Genomic DNA, 12,414 nt, shown 5'->3' on the forward strand with positions numbered 1-12,414 from the left:
GACGCCACAGTATGTGAACACGTCTCTAACTGATTCTTCTTCAACTTGGAAACACGTGAGGTCACACGGAATTCCATGCCAATGGCGGGGAGATAGATGTGTGTGCACATATACCCCCAGTGCATATATGCATCTGTCTCTCCATTTCTCTGTGGACTGATTTAAACTTTGGGATGCAGCCCCAATGCCCACAAGGGTCAAGCTAGTATGTGAGTGAGTGAAACAGGCCAGGCATAAGAAGAGTCAACTACTAGAAATACAATAAAACTTTCTTGATTTTTACTGGGCTATGGGGAAACATAAAATGTCATAAAAACAAGTATGATAACTGCAAATGACATTTCTGAGTCAAAGTGGGAAAAAACAGAAAACCAGATATATTTAATAACTCATTTTCTCATCTTGCAACCCCTCGGGCCTAGAGGATTCTAGGCTTCCAGCCCACGGGATCCTGCGGGAGTGTGTTTCATCACGTCGCGATGTGGAGTACAGAATCCCACTGGGAGTCCTTCAACTGGGAGCAGTACTCAGTTTTACTCAGTTTCATAATGGAAAAGAGCTGTTCACAAATGTAGGTACTCCCGAACATGGAGAGAATCTTGGCACAGTGGGTTTTGTACTTGGGATAGCTGCTCCAGAGGTATTTATAGAATTCTGGTATCCCAACCTTGTCGTATTTGGTTTTCAGGACCGTGTTGCACTGCAGATCAATCACCTCCATCTGGAGCGCTTCCTGGACGCTCTCGATCTTCATGGAGAAAGGGGAGCTGAACAGGGTCAGTTCACTTTCGTAGAGTTTGAAATCAGACAGCCTTTTCTGGAATTCCGTCTTTAGCTCCACGATTTTGGGAATGTAGTTCAGCCCATCGCTTTCGTTTCTGGAAACCGATTTCAGGGTGGGAAAGTGGGCCAGGTTATTCCTGGCCAAATGAGTCTCCCAGAGGCACAGTTTAGCCAAGAACGCCCGAATCAAGTCATACATCTGTGTCACGATTTGGGAATGCCCTTGGAGAGAGATATTCAACGTGTTCAGATGCATGGTCATGTCCACCAGGAAGGCCAAGTCTTTGATCCAATCTTGAGAGCTCAGCTGAGGCAGGGGCTTGCCTCTGGAAGACATGAAGGAGTCAATTTCTTCCAACGAGTCAAAGAACCTCTTCAGCACCAGCCCGCGGCTGAGCCACTTAATCTCCGTGTAGTACAGAAGGCTGCCGTATTGGCTGTCCAGCTCATAGAGCAAAGTCGTGAACTCGCTGTGGTTCAGTCCGCGGGAGCAGATCCAGTTCACGGCGTTAACTACCACGCTCATGATGTGGTCCATCTTTAACTTTTGAGCACAGAGCGATTCCGGGTGAATAATGCAACAAACGGACTTCAGATCTGAGCCCTTGCAAGCCATCGCCACCTTGGACTTGAGTTTTGTGACCAGCCCGTCGTTGGCATCTACCATTGCAGGAGTGCCAGTTGAGGCCACACTTACTAATTTCGACCAGTCGATATTAAACTTTTTAAGACTTTTCTCAACACGCAAAAAGATCTCATTTCCAGATTTTGTCCCCGTCATGGGCACCGTATCCAAAAGTTCTTCCGATACATCAAAATTCTCATCAACGCCGCGGATGAATATGGCCAACTGGGTGGTGTTATTTATATCTGTGATCTCGTCGATGGCAATAGAATAGGCCACAAATGATCTGATTTTTTCACGTAATTTCTCCCATAAGTTCCCAGCCACGTCTTCTATGGGCTGGACGGCAGGGTTTTCCTTTGGACTCACATTTGCAAACACTCGTTTTTGCTCGGGACACACGATGTCTGATGACCCTAAGAGGTACTTTCTGAGCCCTTTCTTCAGCTCCTGGAGCTTCTCGTCGCGCATCTTCTCTGTGTACTGGTCATAGTGCTTGCTGTGGTTGGTTTGATAATGGCGTCTCAGGTTGTATTCTTTGGACACAGACATGCTCTGTTTGCATATTAAACACGTAGGGATATTCTGCACCTCCACGAAGAAATATGCTCTCTCCCACTTTTCTTGAAATACACGGCCCTCTTGGTCTATCTTTCTTTTTCCCACTTTTGATAGAAACATGGAGACAAGAAACAGTTCAGTTTTCTCTTAAATCGACTGTTAGTCTAACACCAGCAAGAGCATGATGACAAATGCAAGGGATAAGGTGGCGGGGTGGGGCGTGGTTAACTGGAGAGCACCCCAGCCCTGCAGAGGTGTGGGGTGAGGACGGGGGACACTCGGGGCAAGCGAACTACTGCCAGAGGGAGCATGGCCCTGGCCTGCCCAGATCTTCAGATTGCTAAAGAAAACCTGGAAATGGACTTTTATGAAAAAGTCCCCGGTTTTTCAATGTTGGCCACTAATTCCCTTTTTTAAAAGGTAGATGAGCCAAGGGGCTTCCCTGGTGGCCCAGTGGTTAAGAATCCGCCTGCCAATGCAGGGAACACGGGTTCGAGTCCTGGTCCAGGAAGATCGCACATGCCATGGAGCAACTAAGCCCGTGCACCACAACTACTGAGCCCACGTGCCACAACAACTGAAGCCTGCGCACCTAGAGCCCGTGCTCCACAACAAGAGAAGCCACCACACCGCAACAAAGAGTAGCCCCCGCTCACTGCAACTAGAGAAAGCCCGTGTGCAGTAACACAGACCCGATGCAGCCATAAATAAATAAATAAATGAATGAATAAATAAATAAATAGATAAAATTAAAAGGTAGATAAGCCAAAAGAAAGACAACTTTGGTGAGGTTCAGCAAGTGGCTATGCTTGCCCATCTGGTTTAAATGAGAATGATTTGAAAGGGTATCTGCATTTTAACATATATTTTTTCATTTGATTTTCAAGAGAAGTTTGAAATAACAGAGAAGGGAATGAGCACAGAAGACGTATGATTTAACTGCTGTGAGTCCCAAAAGACACCGGTGATAGCCACAGACCCTCACAGAACTTACTTGTTTTCAATGTAAAGAAATGGGCCACGACGCAGGTGAGCTTTACTTTGAAAGAACATAGGTATAAAAATTCACTTTAAGAAAATGTAGGCAGAGACAAGCAGTCAATTTAGTGGCTGCCTGGGGCTGGGGGTGGGAATGGGAAATGACCAGAAATGGGTAGGAGGAATCTTTCGGGTGGGGGGATGGAAATATTCTGATATTAGATTGTGATGATAGTTGCACAACTCCGTAAATATACTAGAAATCACTGGATTGTGTACAGTTTGCACAAGTGAATTTTACGGTATGTAAATTTATGCCACAATAAAGCTATTAAAAACGTAAAAAGCTATTTAACAACCAGAGGAGTTTAGGAATAATAATTGTGGATTTTAAAAGAACACTTTAGTTTCCAAATTTAAATGAGGAGGTTCCCTAGATGACTCTTGGGAACATTGTTACATGTTATGCTTTTTTTTCTTTCTATAGGTACTTTACTTTTTTAGAATTTTATTGAAATATACTTATTTACAATGTTGTATTAGTTTCAGGTGTACAGCAAAATGATTCAGTTATACATACATATGCATATATATATAAGTATATATATATATCTGTTCTTTTTTAGATTCTTTTCCATTATAGGTTATTGCAAGATGAGTATAATTCCCTGTGCTATACAGGAGGTCCTTGTTGGTTACACCTTCTGCTTTAATATCCAATAGGATTTTGACTTGCTTGCAAGGACTTTAGGGGAGACATTAAAAATATTTAACAATTGGGGGCTTCCCTGGTGGCGCAGTGGTTAAGAGTCCGCCTGCCGATGCAGGGGACACAGGTTCGTGCCCTGGTCTGGGAAGATCCCACATGCTGCGGAGAAGCTGGGCCCGTGAGCCATGGCCGCTGAGCCTGCGCGTCCGGAGCCTGTGCTCCGCAACGGGAGAGGCCACAACAGTGATAGGCCCACGTACCGCAAAAAAAAAAAAAAAAAAATTTAACAATTGGGACATTGCCCAATCAGAACAGAAGTCAACTGGAGTGGGTTCTGGGAGTCCTGCTGTGCCAGGCCCTGTTGGTTCTGAACTGTGGGGAGGTCAGGGGTGGCCAGGCAGGTACTATTTACCAAATAAGGTAGAGTAGTAGTTCAGTATTATGATATGAGCCGCCCCCGCCGACCCCATAAAGGACTCTTGAATAAGAATGTGGTATGTTATCACACACAGCAAGCTCCATCAAATTGTTATATGAGAAAAAAACGCCTGGCTAATAAAACTCGAGCAACAGAATTAAAGGGCTTTAAAAGAAGCAGGAAAAACAAAATGCACATAAAGAGTGGCATGCTTTGCTCTTTCTGGTGGTGAGTGTCCACTGAGACAGCGCACGTGGCACAGCAGGGGCTAGGACCATCTTCTCTCCCCCAGGATACTCACCATTGCTGAGTTCAAGGCCGGGAAGTGGTCTGAAGAGAAAGAGACATTGGTGAGTGCAACAGAGGTCACTCTTCCTCTCTTGTCCATTTAGTTCTATTTGACAAACTTTTGTGAGTGTCAGTGCGAGGCTAAACTAAAACAGGCTGCCCACGATCACCAAGAAAAGGGAGCGAGGACACACAGCTCCCAGAAGCAGAATACGATGAACTGAGTGTGACAGGCAGCATGACATAGCACTTGACTGCAGGGACCCACAGCCCGCGTCCTGGGGTTAGCATCCCTGTGCCCCCCAGCTTCTCCACCTCGAGCAAGTTACGATCAGCAGCTCATTCTCCTGACCAGGCAGGGGACTCTCACGTACCTGACGACTGTGAATTTGATAAATTCTGCGGCATCCAAGATCCTTCTCATGGAGCTGATTTCCAGGTAGCCAGGGGCTTTGAATACCACCCCCGGGGGCATGCCATCGATGACCACACAGCCAGGGTTGAAGGTGATCTTCCTGTAGGGAACTTTAACAGGGAAATCCACTCCAATCGCTTCACCTGTGATGATACAAAGAGTGTAAAACCAGTTGTGTGTCACTGGCTTTTCCGAAACCATGCTTTGTCTTTAATGTCAAGATTTTAAAATTAATCGCATCAAGTAACAACATTGGTGATCAGCCATTACTTTATTTTCCAGCCACGCTAGGGTGTATGAATAATTTTATTGATTTTGAAATTGGTAACAGGTAGTGTAGCAGACTGTTTCTCTCCCCATGAAATACGCATTATCATAGTATCTACCTGAAAAGGGTTTTGTGAGGATTAAATGATGAATCACAAGTCAGACACTAAAAACAATACTCAGCTATGGTAAAAAGTCAGTAAGTGAAAGATAGCTATTATAATTATTTAAAAAATATTTTAAATTTATTTTTAATTGAGATATAATTGACATATAACATTGTATTAGATTTAGGTGTACAACATAATGATTTGATAAAGATAGCTATTTAAAAAAATTTTTTATTGAAGTATAGTTGATTTACAATGTCGTGTTAATTTCTGCTGTACAGCAAAGTGATTCAGTTATACATATATATACATTCTTTTTTTATTTTTATTTTTTTTGTGGTACGCGGGCCTCTCACTGTTGTGGCCTCTCCTGTTGCAGAGCACAGGCTCCGGACGCGCAGGCTCAGTGGCCATGGCTCACGGGCCTAGCTGCTCCGCAGCATGTGGGATCTTCCCGGACCGGGGCACGAACCCGTGTCCCCTGCATCGGCAAGTGGACTCTCAACCACTGCACCACCAGGGAAGCCCTACATTCTTTTTTTAATATTCTTTTCCATTATGGTTTATCATAGGATATTGAATATAATTCTCTATGCTATACGGGGGGACGTTGTTTATCCATTCTATATATAAAAGCTTACATCTGCTAACTCCAAACTCCCACTCCATCACTCCCCCAACCCCCTCCTCCTTGGCAACCAGCAGTCTGTTCTCTATGTCCGTAATTCTGTTTCTGTTTCGTAGATAGGTTCATTTGTGTCATATTTTAGATTCCACATAAGTGATATCATATAGTATTTGTCTTTCTCTTTCTGACTTACTTCACTTAGTATGATAATCTCTAGCATCCATATTGCTGCAAATGGCATTATTTCATTCTTTTTTTATGGCTGAGTAGTATTCCATTTTATATATATATATATGCCACATCTTCTTTATCCATTCATCTGTCAATGGACATTTAGGTTGTTTCCATGTCTTGGCTATTGTGAATAGCGCTGCTATGAACATAGGGGTGCATGTATCTTTTTGAATTATAGTTTTGTCTGGATATTTGCCCAGGAGTGGGATTGCACGATCATATGGTAGTTCTATTTTTAGTGTTCTAAGGAACCCCCATACTGTCCTCCACAGTGGCTGCACCAGAACTTATATTCCCACCAACACTGTAGGAAGGTTCCCTTTTCTCCACACCCTCTCCAGCATTTATTATTTGTAGACTTTTTAATGATGGCCATTCTGACTGGTGTGAGGTGGTACCTCACTGTGGTTTTGATTTGCATTTCTCTAATAATCAGCAATGTTGAGCATCTTTTCATGTGCCTATTGGCCAAAAGATAGCTATTATTATTATGAAATTAGTGTTTCCATGTAAAAGTTCTTCTTCAGTAAAAATACACACTAATTTTGATCACATCTCCTTCACAGAAAGATCAATTTCTTAGATAAAGTAATCAATTAGAAGGAAATATTTCAAATGTATAAAATTTGGTTATGTAACAATATAAAAACGTACCAAATTTTCGGCTAAAGAGGTCATTGACTTGTTCTCTTAGTTGTTTTATTTTTTCAATGCTTGATAATCTTTCCTTCTCATTATCTAAAAAAATTAAAAAAACAAGCAAACCAGGTTTATTCATGTATTTGCTCCCCTGAAAAGCTGTTGGAGGAAACACCTGTTAGCACATGTGAAAGCACTTTACCTGGCTTATCATTCAGTTTAGTTTTAGCAATAATTAAGCATTTTGGAAATTTGTAAATTTAAGGCATTATAGATGACAGAGAATTTTCCAAATTATGACTATGTAAATATAAGACATACTACTTTAGAGAACATTTTCAATATCATGCAAGATAAGGATGTCCACTTTCACCCCTACTCTTCAACATTATAATAGAGATCCTAGCCAGTGCAATACAGCCAGTAAAATGAATAAGATGTATGTACTAGGATTAGGGGGGAAAATTTTTTAATACTTGAAATTTTTATTCTATTTAATTTTGAATAACGAAAAATGATTATGTGGTTCAAAATTCAGGTGATATAAAACAGTACATCATGAAATGTCTCCCTTCCATCCCTATCTTAGCTCTCAAGTTTCCTTCTTTGGAGGAATCTATGCTATTAGATTCTTTTGTATCTCTCCAGATATGTTTTATATACACCTATTCAGAAAAGAAGATTAATTGATGGGCAGCAAATACATTTCACCTCTGTGGCCAGTTCCAATCCAATGGTAGCCAGTGCTTGGAGTTGGCTGCCCTAAGGGGTATTTTCCAGGTAATGCACCAGGGCAGGGCTGTGAGAAGCAATATATCTGATAAACAATGTACAATATAGCAAGATATTCAGTGTGCGGCAATTGGAAGCATATTTTATATTCCTGAATTGTCTTTCCTTAGTTGACAGGGTGAACTTAGCAAAAAAAATAGCTCCAAGAGACTAACCCATGTCACAAAGTGGTTAAAATATAACAAAATGAAAAACATAATCTAAATTATGATAAAGTCAGATAGAATTCCATACCTGGAATCGTCACCTGAACGATGTTAAGATCTTCAACACCTGCTGCAGAATTTGTAATATTGGATGAATTGGTGTTTCCTTAAACAGAAATTGAAATTTAGAACTTATAGCACATTAGGCTACTTCTCCTCTAAAACTATCAAATTGCCACTTTGATCAGAAGGCCAGACTAGGGAATTCCCTGGCGGTCCAGTGACTAGGACTTGGCGCTTTCACTGCCAGGGCCTGGGTTCAATCCCTGGTTGGGGAATTAAGACTGTGCAAGCCAGGAGGCATGGCCAAAAAAAAAGAAGGCCAGGCTAAATTTTTTAAACTCCAGAGAACATTTAGCTGGCTTGGCAATAATTGATGTTTGAGTCTCTGTAGTTTAATGTCGATGTCAAAGGAGAAAGGGCACCAGGGCTTTTATTTAGTTCATAGCCCCTGATACTTCAGTCTAATTTGATTTAAAAAGAAGGGTGCTTAAAAATATATTTCCTGGGACTTCCCTGGCAGTCCAGTGGTTAAGACTTTAAGCTCCCAGTGCAGGGGGCATGGGTTGGATCCCTAGTCAGGGAACTAAGATCCTGCATGCCACTCAGCCAAAAAAAGAAGAAAAAAATTTTTCCTTTGCTGTTATTCTCGGCTTAAAGGTGGGGGGTGGGAAAGAAGACATACGAATGTGTCCAAGAGGACACTTAGGAAGCAGATGTCCTATGAGAAATGAGCTAACAGACAGTCAGGGAAAGGCTCAGATGGGGTTATATAGTAAAAGCACAGTTGACGTTATCATGATTTCTGGTCAAATGATACACACAATGCTCACTTAAATGGGAAATGTAAATGAGCCTGTCTAGTCCTTTCTGAGGGACTCGAAGTTCAATCCCTGTGTTCTGTGAAAGACCAACCATTTGGGTGTTTGAGATTCTGCACGTGAAGAGCAAGACCTCAAAGGGACACAAGGAGACACACCATCGTTCTTCCCCTCTCCCCCCTTCATTCTCCCTGCCTTCATTCTTCCCTCCCTGCCCCCTTCATTTCCCCCTCCCCCTTCATCCTCCCCCTCTCCCCTCTCCCTTTCAGTTTCCCCCTCCCCACTTCATTCCCCTCCTTCTGGCTTCATTCTTTCCTCATTGGACCAAGCACAGTTTGACCCTACTCTGGCCAGGGCTAATTTGCACAGCCTAATTCTGTTGTCTGACAAGCCTAGAGCACTGGGTACCTGATGGGAATATGGGCTGCTCTGGTCATAGGTACACACACTTTGAGTTCAATCTTTTCCCTTTCAGAAAAAATGAAAACCGTACTTAGCCGTGTGAATGTGGCGAGGTTTTTGGCAACCAACCTTCAATTTTCACCTCAGCTTCAGGGTCCTCACTCATTTCTGAAGGGGCAAGCTGAGTAGAATCTTGAAAAACAAAATTTCTAAAATGGCATTCGTTGTTTATGTATTCTCATGTTCCAACATGTTACTGCTCCTATACCCAAAAAGTCGCTTATCCTGGCATTTTAAGCACATTTTATATTTACTAAACATAGAGGTATAAACATAAAGGTAATTTTAATTTTAAAAAGGATAATAGGGTAATAAAGGATAATCTTATAAGGGATAAGAGGAGATAAGAAACTTTCAGATATTATCAAATAATATGAAGTTACTCGCAGTGATGGACACAGAATATCCTTCTATTTGAGCTAATGGAATACGTGTGGTCCTAGTGTTTTGTGGTTGTCATCGGGAATTACTAGGATTCAAAAAAAGCCATTTGCTCCTTTCTTATCCTGCCAGCAGCCCCCAGGTGATTCGTGGTCTATTATTACATGGACGCATGTAATGTACACGACATATACGTGCTCAGTGAAATATGCCAATCACAAAAAAGCAAATATCATATGATTTCACTTATATGAGGCACCTAAAGTACCTAATTGAGCTTTCTGGTGGATAAGAATTATGACATATACATTAAGTTCTACGTATAGACAAAAGCCTGGCTAGCTTTACCTCGCCTAACTCTAGCTCATTTTAGAAAGATTTGTCAAATCTTACATTAATTGTTAGCAAAAGACTAGAATGCAAACTGTTTTGATATTGTACCATCGTTATGTAGGATGTAACCTTTGGGGAAAAACAGGTGAAGGTACATTGGACTGCTCTGTACTATTCTTGCAGCTTCTTGTGAATCTATAATTATTTTAAAATAAAAAGGTTTTAGGGAGTTCCCTGGTGGCCTCGTGGTTAGAATTCTGGGCTCTCACTGCCGTGGCCTAGGGTATAATCTCTGGTTGGAGAACTGAGATCCCACAGGCTGTGCAGTGTGGCCCCATCTTGCCCCAGATAAATAAATAGATAATAATAAAAATAAAAGGACTGACATAAAATAAAAAGGTTTTAAAAATCAAACAAATTCAGCTCTATTGTAAATGGGCTTCCCACAATATCGTGATAATAAAAAAAATCTGTTTAGATATGAACTATTTCGAGGGCCAACATCCCATGAAAACTTTCTGATTCTAATTCAGCACCCGTTCTACAACTGACTCCTACACAGGTCTTCTTCTTTCCAAATATTGTACTATCCATCCATTTAAAAAATGACCAAACAATACCTTAACAGGCTTTTACAAAGGAGAGTAAAATGACATAAGGGAGGAACAGATTTAAACTCAATTCAAAATAATTGTCCTCCTTTACATCCAGAGAAGGTCAGAGATTGAGTTAAAGAAAAGAAACAAAAAATTAATGGAAGAATCCTGACACACGCTACAACATGGATGAACCCTGAGAACATTGTGCTCCGTGAAATAAGCTAGTCACAAAAAGACAAATACCGTATGATTCCACTTATATGAGATACCAAAGTAGTCAAACTCATAGAGACAGAAGGTAGAATAGGGGTTGCCAGAAGGGAAAATGGGGGAGTTGTTGTTTAATAGGGATAGATTTGCAAGACGAAAAGTTCTGGAGATCTTCTTCCCAACAATGTAAATATACTCAGCACTGCCCAACTGCACACTTCACAGTGGTTAAGATGGTAAATTGTATGTTATGTGGTTCTTTTCAACCACAATGAAAAGACATAATTTAGAAAAATAAACAGGAGTTAAATAACGACAGAGTCCGCTTGTCTTCTTGGTTCTAAGGCAATGAAGTTCAAAATGAATTTGAATTTAATTTTATGAGTGAATGAACAATTCTAAGACTGGACTCTACCGTAGTATGTTCTCTGGCAAAATCTACCAAAATTCTTCTAGGTCAGAGACTAGAAGAACCATCCTCTACAACAAAAAACTCCAGACTCCCTAAATCAGGAAAGCTATCGAAAATGACTGCAACTCGGCTCCTTGGAGAAAGTTTTTGATGTAAAAGAAAAACACAAATCATTTTGGTACTGAGACAGATGTACAACCCCTAAAAACAAGATCAATTTGCCTGTAAACTGACAAAGACATTCATACTTCTATGTTTGCAGAGGAAATCTCCTTTATTAATTTTATCTTACATAAACCACTTTAAGAGTTTAGGCCTTAAATATGATGCTCAGGGTTTATATACAAACGGAGGGAAGTATATATCAAGTTTTACCTCTAATTCAAGAATTTCCTAAAATTCTATTCAACTTTGCTCAAAAGATTTTGGCAAGCCCATCAAGAAGACAAAATGAAATAAAGTAACAAAGGGCATCAGTGCAAAGTTTTCTTACCACTTAACCTCTATACCCAGGCACTTAAAGTAGAATCATTTACAAATCAAAAGAGTAAGAGAGTGACAGAGTTCTTAATATGACATCTTAGGATGAGGACTCGGCCAGTTCTCTAAGAAGGCATGTTGTCTTCTGTATTTTCAAATGTGTGTTTAAAAGAGTATATTCTTGGCTTCCCTGGTGGTGCAGTGGTTGAGAGTCCGCCTGCCGATGCAGGGGACACGGGTTCGTGCCCCGGTCCGGGAAGATCCCACATGCCGCGGAGCGGCTGGGCCCGTGAGCCATGGCCGCTGAGCCTGCGCGTCCGGAGCCTGTGCTCCGCAATGGGAGAGGCCACAACAGGGAGAGGCCCGCGTACCGCAAAAAAAAAAAGGGTATATTTTCTTCAAAATACTGTAAACTAAAAAAAAAAAAAAAAGAGAGAGAGAGAGAAAATGCCTTATTTTTCTAACCTTCTACTGGTAATTCCATTTCTATTACTTCAGTGCTGACAGAAGAATGATGGCTCTCTGAAAGGAAAGCAAACAAGGCAGAAATACAAATTTTAAAAAAGAAATCATTTAAGAACAATGCAAATAATTCAAGACCCCCACAGGAATATACATGCAATACTTCGACTCCCTAATATCAAATTCACACAAACGATCCTTTCTTTACGTTTTTTCCTTTGTTTTTATCTGTGCTTTGGAAAAATTTCAAATACAGAAAAGCAGAGAGATGGCATCATGAAGCCATGTGCCCGTCCCTCAGCGCCAACAGTCATCAACTCACGTCATCCCGTTTTATCCGTGCCCACCCCACCCAGCACTGGTAGTTTAAAGTAAATCCCAGAATTCAGTGTGCAAATATTGCATAACTACAGGCAGCTACATAAGTAAAGTCTCTTCCTTTAACATTACCATGATATTGCAATGACCCCTCCAAATGAACAATTATTCTTTACCATCATCTCATAGCTAGGCATTGTTCAAATTTCCTCAATTGTCTCATAAATGTCTTCTCTTAAAAAAAAGCTTTATATTTGGAAATAGTTTTAAACACAGAAAAGTT

The 12,414-nt window shown here is 41.1% G+C and overlaps 1 protein-coding gene across 1 annotated transcript in view; it reads right to left on the reverse strand.

Annotated features, from left to right (window-relative positions):
- Positions 1 to 265: 265 nt before the first annotated feature.
- The window catches only part of LOC136134535 (general transcription factor II-I repeat domain-containing protein 2), a 54,678-nt gene continuing 42,529 nt past the window's right edge, over positions 266 to 12,414 (reverse strand). Inside the window, exons 10-16 of the mRNA XM_065892182.1 lie at positions 11,817 to 11,873; positions 9,006 to 9,068; positions 7,682 to 7,759; positions 6,671 to 6,754; positions 4,737 to 4,920; positions 4,376 to 4,404; positions 266 to 2,073 (exon numbers count right to left, since the gene is read on the reverse strand). Of these exons, the coding sequence (XP_065748254.1) occupies positions 470 to 2,073; positions 4,376 to 4,404; positions 4,737 to 4,920; positions 6,671 to 6,754; positions 7,682 to 7,759; positions 9,006 to 9,068; positions 11,817 to 11,873 (2,099 nt within the window). The 3' untranslated portion in view covers positions 266 to 469. The remainder of the gene's footprint in view (positions 2,074 to 4,375; positions 4,405 to 4,736; positions 4,921 to 6,670; positions 6,755 to 7,681; positions 7,760 to 9,005; positions 9,069 to 11,816; positions 11,874 to 12,414) is intronic.

Source organism: Phocoena phocoena, chromosome 15, assembly GCF_963924675.1.
Source record: "Phocoena phocoena chromosome 15, mPhoPho1.1, whole genome shotgun sequence".
NCBI classification, from domain to species: domain Eukaryota; kingdom Metazoa; phylum Chordata; class Mammalia; order Artiodactyla; family Phocoenidae; genus Phocoena; species Phocoena phocoena.